The sequence below is a fragment of the Leptosomus discolor genome, chromosome 1 (assembly GCF_034619465.1).
Source record: "Leptosomus discolor isolate bLepDis1 chromosome 1, bLepDis1.hap2, whole genome shotgun sequence".
Taxonomy (NCBI): domain Eukaryota; kingdom Metazoa; phylum Chordata; class Aves; order Leptosomiformes; family Leptosomidae; genus Leptosomus; species Leptosomus discolor.
The window spans coordinates 102278311-102298368 of record NC_141391.1 but is presented as its reverse complement, the minus strand read 5'-3'; the positions used below and the strand labels follow the sequence as shown (position 1 = coordinate 102298368).

Sequence of the window (20058 nt, the reverse complement as noted above, 5' to 3'; positions counted from 1 at the left end):
ATTTTTTTAGACTCTCAACCAAGAGTAGATTTTTCTAGACCAATAGTAATAATGAGCTTGTTTTGTTTTGTTTTGTCTTGTTTTGGTTTGCTTTGTTTTGTTTTGTTTTGTTTCTAAACTGAAAGCAGTGGTATTCTCTACTTCAATACAGTTGCTCTGTAAGCAGATTCAAAGGTACACAATCTCCGTTTAAAGCAAGTCATTTAGCATCAAAGCATTTGGGCACCAACTCGGCGCCATTTAGCACCCAAAGCGATCAAGACTGGCATTAAAATCTGAGGGCCCTACCTTGCCAAACATGTGCAAGAAGGGAATTAACACAAGGAGTCAAATTTTTTGTCCCTGGCTTGAACAGGGGAGAAAGCAGCTGTGAGGAGTCTCCTCAGAAGTCCTCCACCTTTTTGCCTCCACAGCCAAATCAGAAATCTCTTTGTATGTGTAAGACTTCAAATCTGATCCAGCCTGGCTGCTTTTTTCCTTAACTTCGGAGTAGAGCAACAGCACAGATAAGCCCTAGATCTTGTGATAGGTGTCGCAGCAGGCTGATATCCTAGAGAATCCAAAATAAGAATAGATCTTATCCATTCCCAAACCTGAACCGATATCTGTTCTCTGGCATACCAGGGTACAGTTTTGATCTCTGCTGTCACTGGATAGGTTACAGCAGCTTTTTTTTACCCTTGGGCATCCTGTGTGCCACAGTTGCAGCCTTGAACAAGAAAGTATGCTGACACTGGGGGGAGACAGCAGCTTGGATTTGTTTCAGTTTCTTGTTCAGAAACCAGCTGAGGGACTTCGAAGTCTGGTTTCTTACCCAAAGAAGGGTTGTACGATTAGTCCTGGCAAGTTTAAAAGAGGAATAGAGAATTCAATTCGATTGAGTTTCTGCAAGCGAGAGGAGGCAGCAAGGATAGAGAGCCTTGAAGTGCTCAGGGTGTATGAGCACACAGCTTGTTAAACAGTAGGGGATCTACACAGGATCGTCTTGTAGATGTTCCCATCCCAGAAAGCAAGCCAGGTCACGCTCTGCTGGTGCCCACAGAACTACAGAGTCTCTCTCTTTTTTAAAAAGAGCATGCGTGTTGTACAGGTTGTATAAGGTTGTATCCACCTTAACCTTATGCAGTACCTCACTTGCACAGGTCTTTCTTTCACTATTGGATGTTGTCATTGTCACCAGTGTCGTGTTGAAGACCGAGAGAAAACCAGGATTACTGGCTTTTAAACTTGTAGTGTTTGCACCTTTAGGCTTTCTTTTACTGACATGAAGGCCGTGTGTTTTAAAGAAAAGCCAAAACCTGTGTATAGTAATAAAGAAAGGAGCTGTTGGGATTTTAAGGGAAAAAAATTGACTGTCAGGTTTTGAGACGATTTAAGCGGCTGCTGGAATAGGGCTCTTCCAGCCTGAAGGAGCTGTGGGGTGTCTGTGGTCCTTAAAGTGAAAAATAAGTGAAGAAGCATTCAATGGGACTGTTTTGTCATTATCCATTTTAGACTTTGGCTGAAATGAACTCAACTTGATTTTAGTACCACTGAACACTTTTAGGCTGAAGGCCACGAGACTTAACCAGAAACATAAGAGTGTTGGAGGAAGGCAGAGCTCCCTGAGCCACGCCCCAGGCAGAGGAGATTGCTCTTGAGCCTTTGTGCTGCAAGTCAGGGAGCTAAATATTTTTCATCTCTTCCAAGAGCCTCACATGCAAACAACTATTTCCAACATTTCCTTCCTCACTTTTCCTCTTGGGGACCAGCAATTCCAGCTGTTTTTTCTTGCTCTTCTCAGTAATGGCCCTGCAAATGTTCTGTCTGGGATAGAGTCCTTCATGGTTCTTCTTGATCCCATCTCTAACCTGTGACACTCACTCAGCATCTCTGCTTACCTGCTGACTGTCAACCCACTGGCTTCAACTCTGGCCAAAAAGGAGCATTGCAGCAAACTCTCATGGCCCCCTTTCCAGCTCTGTCATGGGAGGAACCAGGAGACTAAGCTGAAACAATCCTCACTTGGTTCAGCCTTCACCAGTTCTTCACAGTCTTTGCAAAATTGCTTCCAAAGACGCATCAGCTTGCTGCATCCTCTCCCTATTTATTATGTGCTAACCTCAGCCTTCAAGTCAAGTTTAGTGAGGAGCTGACAGACCTCACGTGAAGGAGTTGACTACCCTGTGACAGTCTTGTGTCTGACATGCTCCTGTGGATCACGTGGAAAACAAACAAGTGTACAACCCACATGAGCGTTTCTAAAACCTGAGTTTATGTTTCCCCTCTGGATGTGTGCCAAAAGCCATTTTCAGATAGGCTGGCTGTAAGTGACTACGTGGTTTGGGGACTTGGAAGTAACTGGATGCTTACACACAACCACGTCACTCCACAGTTTGGCTTTGGCTTTTGAAGCTGCTTTGTCTTGGCTAATGGAGCAAGCCCAGCATATCATCTAGGCTCGGCTGGGCCTTGACTGCCGCATGTGTGTACCAGTCTCAGGGATAATCGGAGCACTAGCTGGCCCTTCTCCAGCTGATAACAAATATCCGGTAGTTGCCAGAACAGTTATCCCCATAGCAATGAACTCCTTGTATGTTCCTGTAGAGAAAAAGTTTGTTTGGGCATAAATAAGTGATTAGGCATGTATTCATGTGTATCTCCATATGGCATCAATTTCTCTCTCTCTGAATTTGATGAGGGAGCTATTGAAATTGTCCGTGTGTACCGGCATCAAAGGCTGTCTCACTGTGAGACTGTTTCCAGTCTATCCAAAGGCCCTTGAGATGGCTGTCACAGAGCAGAGAATGTATATAGCTGCTTCCTATTGATCACAGCATGGGTGACCATCCTTTTTTATTAGTCTCTTTTTTCCTAGACTTCCTTGTATTGGTTGGTTTTGCTCTCCAGTGCCTCACCTTCTAATGATGTGGCACTTTCCCAGTCCTATGGCTTTTTTGATTTGCTGTGACTCATATTCCTCTGGCTAATTTCCTGGCTTAGTATTTCTCATTGATTTGAGGAGATCTAGAGCTAGCCAACAAGAAATGTCCGACACTGGCTGATAAGTGCAGTTTAAGACATATAAATGAGTCTGGCCCTTTGTTTTCTAAACCAGTTTTCTTGTTTTGCATTTCTTACATAGAACATTGTTCCCGTATCCCCCCTTCTTTCCTCTGTGCATTTCTCTCCTTACCTTCTCTACGTGGTCACTGCAGAACGAAATGTCAAGGAACATGTTCACAGAGACAGAGGCTGGGCTTTGAGCGATGCCTATTGCCTTTCCACTACCTGGCCAGCCTTCTTCCAGTTCTCAGGCATGGCACAAAATGGGCCCCACTCTGCCTACTCAGTCACAGAAGCTCACACCTTGTGTCCCATCATTACATCTCTGGCTTGGGCTTCTGTAGGCGCTTGCCCTAAGTGCATTTGTCCTGTCTGTACCCTGGGTTGCAGCATGCTATTAGGACAGAGGACTTGAAAATAAGGAAAAAAAATGTGTTGAGCCAAGCATTACAGGCCTTCTTCACAAACTGGAGGAAAATAAATGTGTTTTTTCCATGAAGATGAGGCTTGGAAAAGCATTTAGAAGTAATTAGTCAATGAGACATCATGAAAATTCAGGTGATTTGCATTCCAGCTAGCTTGGAGCAGAGGGACATCTGTTGTAGCTTCTTCATCAAGATATGCATTTGCATCTGCCTCTCCTCTTTGTGCAAAGATACTTTAATCATTTTATTCTAGTGGTGCATTTCAGTCACACAGAGAGAGTCATGAGTGGGAACAGAGATGTGCTTTGACATCCTGCAATGGTCAAGTGTACTGAGCCTCACTACAAAAGCTATTGCTAGCAAACCTAATAAAATAATAGGTATTTAAAATCCTACCGAGAAGATACTAGACTTACGCATGCTATTTCAAGTGCTCTTGAATAAGGTGCATGCTATTTGGTAACATCCTCCTATTAGCTTGTTTAGTCATATGTTAAAGGAATTGCTTGTCATCCTAAATTACCAGTTGAGTCAGAACTGTATGAGCCACAATATTTTTCTTCGGTACAAAGGGTTACAACGTTTTGTAGAAAACATAGGCTGTAATTACTCTTATGCAGAAGCAAAGGGGGAGGGAGGGAGGGAGGAAGAAAGAAGGGGACTCATCTCAGAGGATTTTATATAAAATACCAAAGTGCATTTGCATTCAGACTCGGTTCTTTTTCCTGCCCACAAGTTTCCATACACATTAAATAGGACTGGGTAGAAAAGTTTCGCCAGCCCTCAACCTCGCAGCAGGAGGCTGGGAAGAGTGAAGGTGTTTAGCGAGGCTTTCCCAGCCCGTTGCAGGAAAAGGATGTTTTTCCCTCGCTCTCTGGGAAATGTGGCACCAAACACTTCCTCTTTCCTCATGCTTGTTTCCACGAAACCCTTCATGGAGGCTTCACGCTCTTTTTACCAAAGAATACAAAACAGGAAAGACTGGTAAATTCCTGTGACACAAATTACTTCCTTTTGATGCTTCCTCGTCACTAAAATGGATGGAAAGCAGGTGATTCTGTCCCTGGTCCCACAACTCCGCTGCAAATTAGGGATGGCAGGAGACACACCCTACCAATGAAGAAGTGTTGCAATGCGGCCCTAAACCCGCAGCTGCATAAGCCGTGGCAGCAGAGACCGGTAAGGCTGAGCTGCAGTGAGGCAGCAGTCTGGGACTGTGCTCCATTCAGGTTTGGTCTCGTTCTTCTTTACGTGGATCCAGAACACAGCGGTGAAGTCATCGGGTTTGTGCTGATTTGACTATAGCGCGCTGTTACTTCTCCCCAATAGCATGGTGCAGTGTCATCGGGTGAAGGTAAATAGTCATTGGGAAAATAGGGTGTGCATCTTTTGTTTCTTAAGAAAACCAAGTTACTGTGCAATTACCGCCTATCCTTGTGGTAAAGAGGCACGGGACCTATTTCTTTCCTCATGCTGATTTCGCACCACTTCTTATTCATTGATATTTAGTGGAGCAATTGCTGCTTCAAGCCAATATGAAATTATGTTCGGGGCCATGATTCCAGGACAATAAAAACATTCCTGCCCCTCTCCAGTCTCTCACCTTTCCCCCCAACTCTTTTCTCCTTGCATTTGAAGCATCTAATTTTCCATTCTCTGCTACATCCATATTTGTTAAAAATGAGCAGATGTTTTTGCTGATTAATATGAAGCTGAGGAAAGATAGCTATTTTTCCCTGTATATTCATGTCTCAGCTCTAGAGAATTACGTGCGTGGATTCTTCTGGAGGTAGATGAGACTCCCTTTTTTAGATATCTCTGCCACACCAAATTAGAATGCTCGTTTAGATGGTTTCCACACATAGGAGAAAAACTGCACAGATTTGCCTCAGTGTATTGAGATGTTTTAGTGAACCTGTGAATCATCTCATAACTTATTTCTTTCAGGTTTTTATGGTCTTAGTTCTCTTAGAAGTACACAATAAACACATACCCAGCAACACAGAAAATGTAAATTGGGAGCCACTTTCAGAAAAACAAGAAAGTGTCCAATGAACTTGAAAAAACTTCTGTTAAGAAATACTACTTTGCATCACTCATAAATAATCTTTTGAACTCAATTCTGTGAGAAATCATTACACTTCAGTAATTAACATCATGGATAAAGAAGATCTCCAATGATGAGTGCCATATTTTATCCCAAGAGACTGAATTCTTCATGCTTTAAAGCCTGAATCAACTACTAATTGTTAGGCTTCAGAAAGTAACTTCCCTTTTAGAAAGATTTCTTTTACCTGTCGCTGAAATGTTTATTGCACGCCACTCTTGGAAGGAAGGTACTTGATGTAATGAACTACTGAGCTGATATCAGGTGTTAATGTGTATATGATGGGAAAGTCGCATTAAATTCTTCAGACTTCTTTAAGCTGTAGACTCTGGTGTCAGTTACGGTCCAGCATATTCCCTGCTCAGGAGCAGATCTCCCAATCGGAGTCAAAGACAGGCTTGACCTACAGCATTCATTTCACAGCCCAGTCTTTTTCGAAACTGAGGGCATTTACATCTGAGGCATGGTCTCATGACTCCCGTAACGGAGGAATTTGTGCAGAAGGCTGGCTAAACTGGATCTTGGGCATGCTTTGGCCCGTTTTTGTGACAAGGCAGATTAACTGTCCCTTCCCGGTGCAAGTGTACTGCATATCAGCTTAGTCATGGAATACACCTAAAATGAAACATTTGGATTTAAAATGATCTCTTTTATTAGTGCTATTGAGATGTGATTTTTTAGATTTACACCCTTTGAAGGGAAGAGCTCAGCAGGGCTGGAGCAGTGTAACGCATTCAACACCAATCAAAACACATTTGAAGCCTGACTGCAGGAAGAACCATTTAAGAACGTGTGTCAAGGTCGTAGTTCTCCCATCTCTTCACTCTGTTAATGGCTACCTTCCATTTGTCTGGGGTCACCTTCTCTATTCCTTTAACAACCAAGTCACTGAAGAGGATTCATCTGTAGGAGTGGGTCTTCTCAGTAGACCTCAGGGCAAACTCCTTCCTGTTGTTTATAATGAACCGTTTCAAACAAGACCAGGTGACGTCCATAGGACAGAGATAGCTGTAAGACAAAGGCACAACAAGAAGCTCGTGGCCATTGGCTCTAGCAGTTTCAGGGCAACACTCAGTGCTGGGCATGTAGATCGCTGGTGGGACTGGCAGCAGAGTTCTCGTCTCCATCTCCTTGCCGTGTTTTGCCCCCACATGCATCAGCTGCATTTTATCCCTCGTCACAATTACACATTTCCCACAGGACATGTTCAGAGATTCACACAACTCCTGAAAGATACCATTCTGCTGATGGACGGGCAGATCGTGTCTTAATAGCAGCTTGTACCTCCAGGGCACCCACACTTGGTGGCTGCCAGCATGAACAAGTGTCCATATTGTCCAGCACAGGCTGGCCTTCTCGGCTGTTTTTTCGCCTGTTATGAGACTTTCTGGAATATCTGTTTCCCCTAAGAAAATGATGTTGAAACTGTTAAGCTGCCATGTCCTCAAAGTTCTTAAATACCACAAGCACTGCCTCTTTGAATCAGCATCAAAGCAGCTCCTGTGAATTACATGCCTGAGAAGTGGATTTGCGAAGCACTGCATGTTGATGTCTCAAGGCTCATGAAGGATGTTCGCAGAGCTCACAATGCGCCCGTTGCTACTCTGCAGTGTCACACCCAAACAGCGGCAGCACCAGCAGAGGCTTCCAGGTGGCTGATCAAAAGGCATCTTGTAAAACAATGGTCCCATCAGGCTGGGTAGGCTGCTACTGTGCAGCTAGCAGCTTCTGGCATCAGGACGTTTCTCGTCTTGAACATTGTGGTTCCTTCTCTCACAGCACTGGGTGGGTGCTTGGGCTCTGCATATGTGTGTGGGCCAGTCAGGCACCGCCAAAGGGGTCCAGAGGGATGGAGATGTGGAGGAAGGAGCTGCCCAGAGTTAGCGTGGAGAATGAACCAACACCTGAGCTTTGAGATCGGTGGTAGAAATCATTCTCTCCCTCCCTGGCAAGTGTGTGGCCTCATGGAAGATGTGGCCTTGAAATCCCCCTGGGTGGAGGAGGGGGCTGAAACCCAAGTGCCTTGTTATGGGGGAAAGGAGGACCCCTGGACCACCACATGAGCCTCTCTGATGGGCAGGCCAGTCCTGGCGGCATTGAGAGGTACTGCCTGATGCCCGGTGCCCAGCAGCCTGTGTGAGGCCCACCATGCTCAGCCTGCCCAGCTCCAGGCCTTGGAGGGGGAAGAAATAAGTGAAGTCTCAGACATCGCTTCAGGATGAGGTATTTTTAGGAGTAATTTGGTTTCTAGGTCCTCTTAGGTTCCCACTTTGTGCCCCAGCTCCTACTTTTTGTGCTGGCCCTACTGATGCACGCCTGAGGGATCTGCATTGAGCCCAACACCACCACCATCACCCTCTCCAAGGGTGAGCAACACCTCCAGAGAAGGAGAAGAGATTATGAGGGAAAAAGAAAATCACTCGATGGTGTTATGTGAACACATAGGCTGAAATGAAGGTCAGAGCAGAAGGCTGGACAGGTACCATCCTGCTGCCATGGCAAGTCAAACAGGGGCACAGGAGCACGTGGCAAAGTGAGGACTGCAGCTGGTCTGGTGAGATGGGGACAGTCAGGGGAAGATATGTGTGTGTGTGTGTGCGTGCACTGAGGGCAGCAAGTGTTCGGCTGGGGGAGGTTATGGAGCAGCAGAAAGAGAAGACTTTTGACCCATCTGGTTTCTTAACCTGTCGTTCCTCCTCCCTGCACATGCACATGCAGAATTTTGCCGCAGGAACAAGCTTGTCAGTACAAGACTGTTAAATTGCTCACTCTTAGCTGTACTTACAAAGCTGAGAGTGAATGCTGGCAGCATTGTCAGCCTGCCAGATGGGGCTGAACAGCACAAATGTGTCAGTCTCTGGTGACAGTATGCATTTCCTTGCCCACCTCTGAAACGGAGATACCCCACAGTTCTCATCATGCCCTCTGCAACAGTTTTCCTTCACCCTAACGCAGTGGGAAACTCTGTGAATTCAGAAAATGTTTGAAGATGCACATGGCCAGTGGGGTTTAACTCAGCTGCCTGGATGCTCCCCTTGCTGAGGCAGATGAATGACGGGGCACATCAAGTTAGCGTCATCACATGGAGAGCAGAGTCTGAAAATTTGATATAAGGGTATAGCCCCAGAAAGAAGCCTGTGTGGTTTGTTAGCCAGATGCAAAATGATGGCCGATTCAGACTGTACACACATGAAGAAAAATCCCTGAATATGTAGTACATATTGATATGGCAATACATCATAAAATAATATCGACTCATCTCTATTCACATTTCATGCTGTGATATACCTTTCTCTTTTAGTGTTAGCTTTTGTCCTTAATAAATGTATGCCAGGAGCATAACCTGACATGAGTAGTCCTACTGGAGTTATTGGGTGCTTATCTGTTTTGAAAAGTGCACATGTTTAGAGGCCTGATGTCCTCCAAAACACTGATTTAGGGACCTCACTGTTCAAGAACTGGATGTAAAGTGTCGAAAGAACTAACTGTAAGGAAATCTTATTCTGTAATTCTTCTTGGTGCCTGTGACAAGCATCACCCCTGTGACACCCACTGGAACTGCAAATCATATTCCTTGTTACCTAAATTGAAGGTGTCATTTCCTTGTCTCCTCTCCAAAGCGGATTTACTTAATTATGGATGAGTTGGAGCGTGCCATCCTTGAGATAGACAAGATAGACATTGCTTTCTAGCTACCTTCTGATTGTGAATGGACACCAGTAAGAAACAAGTCAGGGGAACAACTGTGGTAGCATCCAGGCAGTGTCCCTGGGTACAAAAGTGAGGTGGATCTTCCTCTCTCCTTCCCTGTCCTTTCCTCCCTCTCTGTGCTTGTCCCTGAGGCCTCCTGGCCACGTCAGGCTACGGATGGCTCTAATGCTTCCTGCCTTGTCCCTCTCAGACCTGCCCCTGTCACCAGTGGCAAGCAGAATCTCTGTGCTGCTGTCCCCCACAGGCTGCCCACGGGCTGAAAGCGATGGTGCCCAGCCCATTTGTGTCCTCTCAGACTGAGAGGCAACCCAAAGCACAGCAGCAGCTGTCAGGAGACACGGCTTAAAAGCACAGTCCTCTTCTGAACTGGACCACACATGTAGGAACCTCTGGGCTGCCCAGGAAAATCAGGCTTGATGTTCCTCTGTTTGGGCATCCTGTAGAGAATAGTCCTGAAATGGTTGCTCTATCAATCCAAGCTTTTGTGGGTTTGCAACATCAAGGCAAATGCTGAGTGACAAAGGAGGCTGAGCTTTCCTGTGCCAATGAAGGGACTTGGCAAGGTGGATGAAGGAGGTGCAAACCAGCCTTTCTGCTTGAGACGCCCTAGGCACGGACAAGTTCTGTGTCACTGTATTGTGGTGCTGTCCCAGAAGTACATGGTGATGCTCTTATGCTGTCAGGTGGCATCACTGTGCCTGCATCTCTGGCTGGCCCTGGGTCCTTCAACCCCCATGAACTGGTCTGAGCCTAACTGGTTATGAAAATACGAATGATAATGCAGCTGATATGTAGTGAGATGGGCTGCTTTCATGTCCTTTTCAGAGTAGCTATTTGAGAAAGGGATTCTTCTCTGTCCCATTCATATATATGTGACATAAACACACCTGTTAACCTGCTTTAAAAACAGTTATTCATGATCTCAGCATCATTAAAAGAACTTGGGCAGCAGACCTAAGACACTGGGCCGAAACAGAAAACCACATCTTTTATTTCCCATGCTACCTTTAGTCTGCCATGTTGCTTTTTGTCTCTCTTCCCTACCACTCCATATATGCATCTAGTGAGCACTTTGGGGTAGGGACTTTTCCTCCTTTTGTAATTTTAGACTTCTGACATTTCCTAGCAAGGCCACACAGTGCAAAATCTCTGGGCATAGCCCCTGCCTCACTAGTGCATTTGGGATTTAGGAAAAGGCACTTCTGATCACTCTCTTCTCCTTCAGCCATTGCACTGGAGTCTCCTGCCCTCGCCCTGCTGCCCTACCAGCAAGACCTGCCTCTGGCTGTGAGGCAGTGCCCTGAAGGTTGGGGTTTGGGCATCAGCACTGGGACCACCCATCTTCCTCCACCACCCCCAGTGCAAGCAGCCATTGCACCCAGCACCCCACGCACAGGGACCTGGCCATGGGTGGTACCTGCCTCCCACGTGTCTGCGGGTGTGGGAGGGTGGGCTCAGTAGCACGTGGAGCATTTCAGAGGGATGGCCAGGCTCAGCAACCTCCTGCACCCCCCCCGGGAAGGAGGTGGGCGGCCTGGCCCCTGCCTGCTGCCAGGTCCTCCATCACTGCCTGGGTACACAGGTGGGGGCTGAGCAGTGGCACACACCCCCCCAATGTACTTTTTGGTGCTTCACCGAATTCCATTATACCGCTTAGCTAAATAATAAATTTACCAATTACCCAGCCCATGAACAAAGTCCCTACTAATGAAGCAATTAGGATACCAATTATCAGTTACATACAAATGACACATTTCAGTAGTAATTATGTTCTTAGGTTACCAGTCACCACACTCTATATGCAAGAAAAATCATCACAAACCTTTTATTTTAAAATGCCAAATAAAAATATAATGAAATACAGAACATAATGAAATACACATTAACAGTAGGCATGATGTTAGGCAAACAGTGGATGTTTTTACTGCTGTATTATATTACATGTAGCAGCTAAAATGAAGTTGCTAATTTTGAAATTTAACATTTTATTTTTATCTAAATAAAATGTTTTGTAAGTTTGATTTTTTTTTTTCCAAAACCAACGCTTGAGAACATTATTCTACAGGGAATTTTGTTCTCTTCCAGTTTTACATGGAGTGAGAAAAATTAGGATTCTTTCTCTAACAAATACCATACCCAATTTAAATAATCTATTTTCCCTCCTAGCTGTCTGATGAAGTCTGAACACTAGCTGAAGTCCCATGCCAAAGTATTATTTCTGGTGTCAAGAGAAACTTTCCAAAAGTGTGTAATTTTAGCTCTTGATCTGTGATGGAACCAGCAAGAGAAGCACTTGCCAAAGTCAAAGATGGCCTCAGGGTGGAAACAGAAAAAGGTGGAAACTTCAAAAAATAAATTAAGCCAATACCTAAAGTAAGAGCCCTAAAATTCTCAGATCAAGTACAACTGCTGGCAGTTTCCTGCAAAGACAAGCGAAACATCTCATTAAAACTGATGAAATTTGGTTTCCAGCATTAGGGACTCTCTACCAAGGTTGAGCTTATCAGCCTTCCCCTTGGTGGCATCCCAGTCACGGCTTCTGCTTAAGCATGGTCACTATTTCAGTTAGAAATATTTGGCCATCTATTGCCTGGATGCTGTAGGAACAGGGTATTTTTAGGAGTTGAATATTTTTATCAGATGTTGGTGAAACTATTTACACACATATGCATCTCCCTGAGTTGGGGAAGAAAAAATGGAAAGGAAGTCTTCAAGGCCAAGGGGTTGGCATAGAGCTGATAGGTATGCCTGAGTCTGGGAAGGTGACAGAGACATCAGGTCCATTACCTGAGCGGTCAAGGTCTGTTTTGAGCTCTCAATACAGGATGTAGAGCCCCCACTGCACGGTGAGCACAGGGAGAAGAAGGGCTCACCTTACCCCCACCCCAGACTGCATGCAAGAGCTGAATACCTGTAAGGGTGTGAGCAGGAATGGGCTTGTCCCCAAGGGAACACCAAAGGGCATAAAGCAGACTTCTGTCATACATCAGCAGTGAATTAATTTTCAGAAGCTCAGTTTGCAGGGACTCAAAAAGCACTTCCCACGGCTGTGGAGTTCACCCTCCAGCCTGGCGTTGCCTTTGCATCAGCCTGTCTGGAAAAGCAGCAGCCATTGCTGCAGGAGGTGAAATTTCTCTGCACAGCACCTGGTGCGAGTGATAGATGTCAGAATCCTGTATCTAACACTCATGATGGAGAGCTCTGACTGCTTCCTGACACTGTTGCATGACTGGAAAAATTGATGAACTGGTTCTGCAAAGCAGAAGGATTTGTCACAACTGCTAGAAGTCAGGCTAAAGTCTCCTCTCAACGTTGGCACTGGGCAGAAATTGATCCTTCTCCAAAATGGATGGTGATACTCGCCACCTTCTGGAAAACACCCATACTGGGTAGAAAGAACAAACCTGGAACTGAAAATGTTTTTTCTACCTTCAAAACACCTCTCATTTTTCAAATTTGAATAGTTGAGCTGCAGCAATGGGAGTATGGCTACTGAGCACAGTCAGGAGCAGTGAGCATAAATAGTGGATCCTGGCTCAAACTGAGCAGTTATTAAACCAGACATGGTAATGAAGCCAAAGGCAATGGGGTCCAAAACTAACTCAACTGCCTAATTGGTCTCTGCTGGAGACAGTGTCTGGGGAATATGCATCTGTCCAAAAAAGGAGATGTCTATGTTGGAAAGCTGAATCTCTGGAATTCAAAGGAGTGTGGAAAGCCAAGAGAGTGGTGTGGATTTCATCTTGGCTATCAGCTGGAAGTATCAGCCTTGGAACAAGTCTTACGAGATCAGGCTCTGGAAACTCCCTTTAAGGATATGGCCCACATGAAGTAAATAATTTCCAAGCAGTTGGCTTGGACCAAACAGTGGCAAAACCCCATAACAATAACACTATATCATGGCAGGAAAAAAAAAAAAAAAAAAGATAAGAGAAAGAAATCACGGTAGCAAAACATGAAGCCACAGATAGAGTGAAAACCTGTTCAAGAAAAGTCAGGAAATAGTGTTTCCTAGGGTACAAAATTGTTGAGAACTTTTTTCCTATCAGTAGCAAAAAGCAAACACACAAAGCAACATAAAGGAGGCTCAGTGGAACCAGCAACACCCACCCCACAGGCATACGATTTTATAGGATTTCATAGGATTTTTATTTCTGTAACAAAATGCCTTAAGGTTCTCAGAGTATCTGCACCACCAGTTTCCAATCATTTTGATTTGCAGACTCCAGATCTTTTTCCAATGAATGTGTGGACCACGTATAGCAAGCTGAAATCCACTGCCAACATTTGCCTCTCCACACCTGCCTGTCCTGGACCCCTGTAAGCCAGGGCTCTACAGGACATGAATTGAACACCCCTGAGCCATATAATAGGCAAACCCCATCCTTCTTGGGTCTGCTGAGGCTTGGTGGCTTGTAGAAGACACCCTAAAACTACCATAGCACCCCTCTGCTTACTGTCTACCACCTAAGGGAGCAGCAGGGGCTGAGGGCTCTGTGGGATTGCACTAAACACTGAAGAAATATGTCGGGGATTATTGACACAATGGTGGCACAACCTGAGGGATACAGCTCTGACTTGTCAGCCCTGATGCTGTCCAGGTGGGCCCTGGGAGGAACACTGGAGAGATGTCAGGATGTCTTGGCCGTCCTCATTGTCCTGGGCTTTGGTAAGAGGCTGACATGCAGCAAGAGAGCTACTGAGAAATGCACGACCACTGTCAAAAACCAGCTGCAGACCAAGCCTGCCAAACGAGCAAACAAGTTCAAGTCTGACACGTGCCTTCAGACCCTTGAAATAACCTTCCTTCCAGAAGGGCCAGACACAGGTCAGCTTGTCTCTGACTCCGGATGCCTGGCATGGTGGTGAGGGTGGACATAGAGACCTGTAGCAGCTGTTTCTGCTTGCAGAGTGTGCACACAACAGGCTCACTGGCAGCTCCAACCCCCCAAATAAATAGATGAATAAATAATAACAGCAAACAGGCACACCATCAGTGCGCCAGCTGGAAATGTACTGGCCCTGCTTGAAATAACAGCGTTCAAGGAAGGCCTTCCATTCTCCCAAGAAGCAAGCCATAAAAACACATGATAAAAACAGCCATGAAAGAGCTAGACCAGCAAGGACTTGATTTCCAGCCTCTTCCCCAAGGGCCTGGGGCCGAAATAACACAGGTTGCGCTCAGGTACCTTCACAGCTGCGCGTGGGAAGCTTGCATAAGACTGGTCTGCATCTGTCCTGGCACAGCTCCTCGTTTCTTACTTTCATGAATGAAAAATATCCCTGTTTAGGTTCCATATGCACAACAGAATGATAATAAAAAGAAACCATTTTCATACATTCCTCAGGATTGCATCTGTGCTCAGCACCTCAGACCCAGGGTTGTTTTTGCCATCCTGCCTTTGCAGCTCCAGTAAGGCAGTGCTGTTGATAATAACAAAAGTGTCTTTGCTCTCCTTTCCTGGAAGCTCCACCTTGCTTCTCTGAGGGTTAAACTTCCCAGAATAAAGATAGTCAATGTAGTTTTCAGGCTTGCTGGAAACAATATTGCTGAGCATCATGACAAAGAGAAGAAAGCCAAAAAATCCAACTATGATGAGGATATAAAATGAAGCCATTATCTCCTCTTGTATCTCCAAGGCTGGGTTGCTGAAATTGTTGAACCGAAGGGTCTTCTTCTGTTCCACAAACATGTGGAGTAAATTCGGCATGATCGAACTGCTGTTTGTGTAGTTGCTGAAAGCCATCTTGTGCTTCCACTCTGGCTGCAAAAGCTAAGCAAAACAAAACAAAATGAAAGAACCAACTTAGCTGGTTAATGTACACCTGTCCATTCGTGTCTTTTAGCTCAAGTCCTTCAAATCGTTTCCTCTCCTCTGCTTAGCTAACTGCAGTCAGCTATCCTCTAGCTGCACGTCTTGCATGCAGAGAGCCATGGTGAAAGTCAGTGGCAAGTCAGTGCAAGGGTTCAGAGAATCAAAAGCTGTTGCTCCCTGCATGCAAGACGTGCCTGTACATGCACGGGCACATACTACTCCCTTAGTCTGTCGTTGTTTTGCTGGTGACGTAGCATCAAAATCAGGACACAGGAATAACGCTACCAGTTCCAGTGACTATCTCAATGGAAACAGGATGACTCGTTCTTAGGTACCAGTATAATTCAAACAACGACACCACTAAGGGGAGTGGAGAGCAATACTGGTATTATAGCCCTGCTCCTGAGCAGAAAGTCCATTCTCACTAAATTATCTAGAGTAAAACCTGCTGAATTGAAAAAGAGCTGTGGGAAGTGACAAAATGAATCCAAACAGATGTAAGTTTATTATCTTGCTGAGAAGGAAACTTGAGAGAGAAATTATTTTCTGCCAAACTATGTTTCTTGAGGTCATCTTCTTTATGAGCTTTTTTCAAAGTCATTTTTAGCACAAGAGAAATTTAAACCATTGCCTTTAAGCAAACCACAAAATCCTTCCATTCTGAAAAATCTCAGTATAAAATTTTTACTCCATCTACGAATTCCACATCCAAAAAATAAGCTTTTTCTTTCGGCAACAACAACTTTCCAGTTTTGATATAAATCTGTGTATAATTTTTAGTTCTCTGAAATCACCTTCTTTGGGAAGCATGTGATAATCTTAGAAAAGCTTTGTGCAAATCTGCCCATGAGGTCTTGTCCAGCTGTAAATAGAAGCCACGAGTTTCATCCCAAACATGCAACTTCTGCTAATCTAAAATCATTCACCTTCCTTGTTGCAGTTTTCCTTGCTTTTCAGCCAGTGCCGATTAACCTGTTGCAAAGGGTCTGTACAAACCGAGGCTGCAACCCCATGTATTGCAACAAGAGCTCTGGTGATTTACGATACCTGAGGGTTTGACTGCTGCCTTAAATCTCATACAAGAAACCATTTAAAGAGCTAGATATGAGTAACAGCATAAAAAGCTCTGAAAATTTTCTGATGGAGACTAGAGAAAGCTCCCTCAGAGCAGCTCTGCCTGCCAGTCACCCCAGAGACATTTGGCAGTATTAAAATGAGGGTTAACCTTAGAAAAGGTAGTGGCCTGACCCCCAGGTCAGGGCAGCCGGCATCCCCAGCCAGCAGGGTCCTTTCCTTTCTCATCCTGCTTGCAGGCACTGGGGGCAGGAGATGTTTTATCTTCCCTCCTTGTGCCTCGCAGTGGGATGTTCGCTACTCCTGACTCAGGGAAGTCAGGCATTTCCTCTGCAGTCCAGCTAGAATGAGCCCATCACCGGACCACTGAAGTGCCGATTGGGTGTCTGAAATTGCCTGAACATCCTGGATGATTAAGGTTAGCTATTCCTGGTTAGGTTTCCTCCTTCTTGCAAGTATTACCTGTTAATGAATGTGTTTACCCTGCTGGCTGGATTGTGACTGGTCTGCCTGGAATCTATTAATAGCCAAATAACCACGATGGGTGGCTGTGTGAGTTGTGGGCAGAGCTTACATGGAACCCATTCACAGAGGTGTGTGGAGATTTACAACTGCAGCATGGGAGCTGGAGAGGTACTGGGGGAATATAATGAATTGCAGCAACAGTGGGTGTGTGGGATCACACTGTTCAGGTAAAGCATAGCTTTTAGCTAACCAGGACTTTTTGGTCTATACAGAAAAATAGAAAGTCAGGATTCCTTCCAGATGCCAGGCAAGATACAAGTAAACTGCCCGTAGATTACAAAACTCCTCTTCTCTCTGCCCCAGCCCAATCTAGCTACATCTACTTGGCTGCGGTAGAAATCAGTGATCACAATACTCCACAGAAATGAAATCTGTCTTGCTGTTCCCCTTTCAGAGAGCACAATGTGAGAAAAGTGATCTATACTTTGGCTGAACACTAGATGAAAATTTTATTCTGAAAAAGATTTACTGAAAGTAAGTTGACCTTCTGATAACAAGATTTTATCTTGCTCCCCAAAACCACAATTCCCTTCTCTGCCTCTCCAGCCTATTCTACTATGGCTGCCCTGGGTTTTGTGGCTACTGCCATGACAAGCTACAACAAATTGTGGAGGACCAAAGTTCAGAGATATGTCAGTGGTCCTTGATAGATAGGCTTTCTAACTTGCTGCAATCACACTGCAAAAAACCCCAAACAATCCACCTTCTGCCCTCCCCCAGATTATCCTCTACTCAGTTGCCACAACTATGCTCGTTTGCTATCACATAAAAATTAGGCTAAGCTCTGAATGCTCTTATCCATGTTTATTACTTCCAGTGCCTACCGCTGCCTGCGTTTTGTTGAGGGGCTTCTTCTGCGCTCATTGTATTATTTTATGGGCCACGTTATGCTCTTCTCCAGACCCCTGGAGACAGGACAGTGGCTAGATGGGATGGACCATCCCTCTCACATTTAGGAAGATGTTCTCCAGTTGGGAACCTCAGCTCCACACTGCCCTTTAGAGTCTCTTGGCATGGGCTCCCTGACTCCTGCCACCACTGGAGTGGGGCTGGTCCTTTAGCGATGTCTATGAATTGTTGAGTTTTTAAAATTGAATACAAAAGCACAGTGGTTTGATGCACAGTTGCTCAGATACTACTTTCTAAGGAATACAATATTTTCTGCTCTAGAACAGTGAAACTCGTTAAATGTTGGACTGGCACTTAAAATATCTGCAAGTGTGGATATTTTATATATGAGCCATGTACCACTTCACTATGTCTATACAGAAAACGGGTGGGGGGGGAAATGCTTTTTTCCCTCCTATACAAAATACAACAGAAAAACAACATGACAGGTACCAATCCCCAGAAAACAATAATGAGAGGCTTGAGGCAAATGACATAACAAGCTGAAAGGGCAGAGTGTCACCCGTTAACTCTAACGGCTGCCTAATTCTCATCAGGCCAGGCACACAGCACACTGGGGATTTTTAACTGTGGGGGCCAAGCACATGTGTGATGCCACTGAAAGGCAGAACCTGGATATTCACCCCAGAATGAGAAAGAAGAAGTTGAGGGTAGGATCTGCCTTTAGTGGTGACTACGGAAAGGATTAGTGGCTGCTGTTGTGCCACAGCAGGCCTCTAGAGAGAGAAATCAGGCTTCAGATGGCTTTGTACAAATAAGGCTGTATGTCATTTACATGCACACGCACCCTGCCCCAGACAATGTTGGAAAGATACTGGGACACTACACAGGCACTCCTCCAGGCTTCAAACATCTGTATTGCTACTTTTTCTTGTAATTGTATTACATACACAAGTTAGGAATCAGCCTTTTTTTCCATGATGGGAGTCATCCCCTTTGTGCCAGCTCCCCTCTCCACTGCTTTTCCACACCCTAAGGGTTGTGTTTCCATTTTGACCGTTTTCTCTGGGTGTGCAAATGTGTGTCCCACACACACCAACTGGAGATATACATCACTATTGTCTGTCTTGTCAGTAGGCATAAATCCATGCTCACAGATACCTGTGCATAAACTTCTCTCTCTACACACACAAACACACGCTAAAAATATAAACACACCCACAGAACTGCATGCATAATGCCATATCTAGCTAATTTAAAAAAAAAAATTACTAGTAGCTTGAGTGTTAGAGTTGATTTTCAGAGAACAACACTTTAGGGAAAAAAAGATCCAGTAAATGTATCCAAAATAATGGAAAAATTGAAATGAAAATTTAAACCAATGCCTACTTATCACTATGTAGAGGAAGTTGCAGACACCCCAGGCACCATAATAACAACTAAGAAACGTTGTACCTATCCAACAGCTTACTTACTTACATGCAGACCAGGCTCTGTCCTGGGAGCAGCACCTCTTTCAGCTGTCAGGCTTGCTCCCAGCTGACCAGTGCATTTAACTATTTAAGGAGCACAGGAGAGGAGTGGCCTCTGCTTCTTGCCTCTAGCAAGTAATCACAGGCACATTATGCGTGAGGGAGTGTCGGCAAAGCAATGTGGTAACACGATACTATGGGCCCATGGGCCCGTGAGGCTCCTGCTACATGGGGGCTCACGGCAAGTGGCCATATATGTTCCCTTATCATGCAGGGGATGAGAATAACATGGATGAGGACGCAGTTGTCTCAATACTGGGCAAAACAAACCATAAAGGCTGCTCTGGGAGGGTGCTTGCTGCTGGACAGAGCCTATGTAAGAGTAGACTGTGGGCTTGGGGTGGTTTTTGGTTATTTATCATAGATCTGTCATTTTTTTAAGTCAGCGACTCTCGGAAGTGGGAAAGAAAATAGCAGTGTCCTAGTGTCCCCTAGGTGTGTTTGGCCAATGCCACCTCATCACACCAGAGGAAAGAGGATAGGCAGTTGTCCCTCCTTGTTCAGTGCACACCCATAATCCCGGCTCAGCCTGCTTTACCCTTCTGGTGAAAGCATGGGGAAAGAAAGTAGCCAGGAATAGGAAAGAGATGCTGGGATGAAGCAACCTTGCTATCTTTTGTCTTACATTCTGCTGCCCCAACCTCTTACATCCTGTTCTGCCAGCTGGGCATGGATGTTTTATTCCATTCATACACCCTTTCCATGGCAAAACAGCATGAGTTACACCCTTTCACAGCCAAGTCCCCTTTCAAGATCAACACATAACACCAGCCGTGGCTTGCAACATCTCTAATTTAACTCAGACTTTGCCACAGGAGCCACAGACGACTGCTGGCGTCGGGTTATTTTGTGCAATCAGAACAACTGAAGGCAGCTGAGGGAGGAGGAGCGCTTATGCTAAAGCCAGCTGGTTTTCTGGAGGGAGGAGGACTGTTAAAGGCGAGGGTAAGCAGGGCCTCGTGACAGCAGGGTAT

The 20058-nt window shown here is 45.2% G+C and overlaps 1 protein-coding gene across 1 annotated transcript; it reads right to left on the bottom strand.

Annotated features, from left to right (window-relative positions):
• Positions 1-6359: 6359 nt before the first annotated feature.
• Positions 6360-7121, bottom strand: C1H21orf140 (chromosome 1 C21orf140 homolog). Its single transcript, XM_009953578.2, is given in 1 exon segment — positions 6360-7121. A coding segment is annotated over 1 exon segment (762 nt).
• Between the last annotated feature and the right edge of the window lie 12937 nt (positions 7122-20058).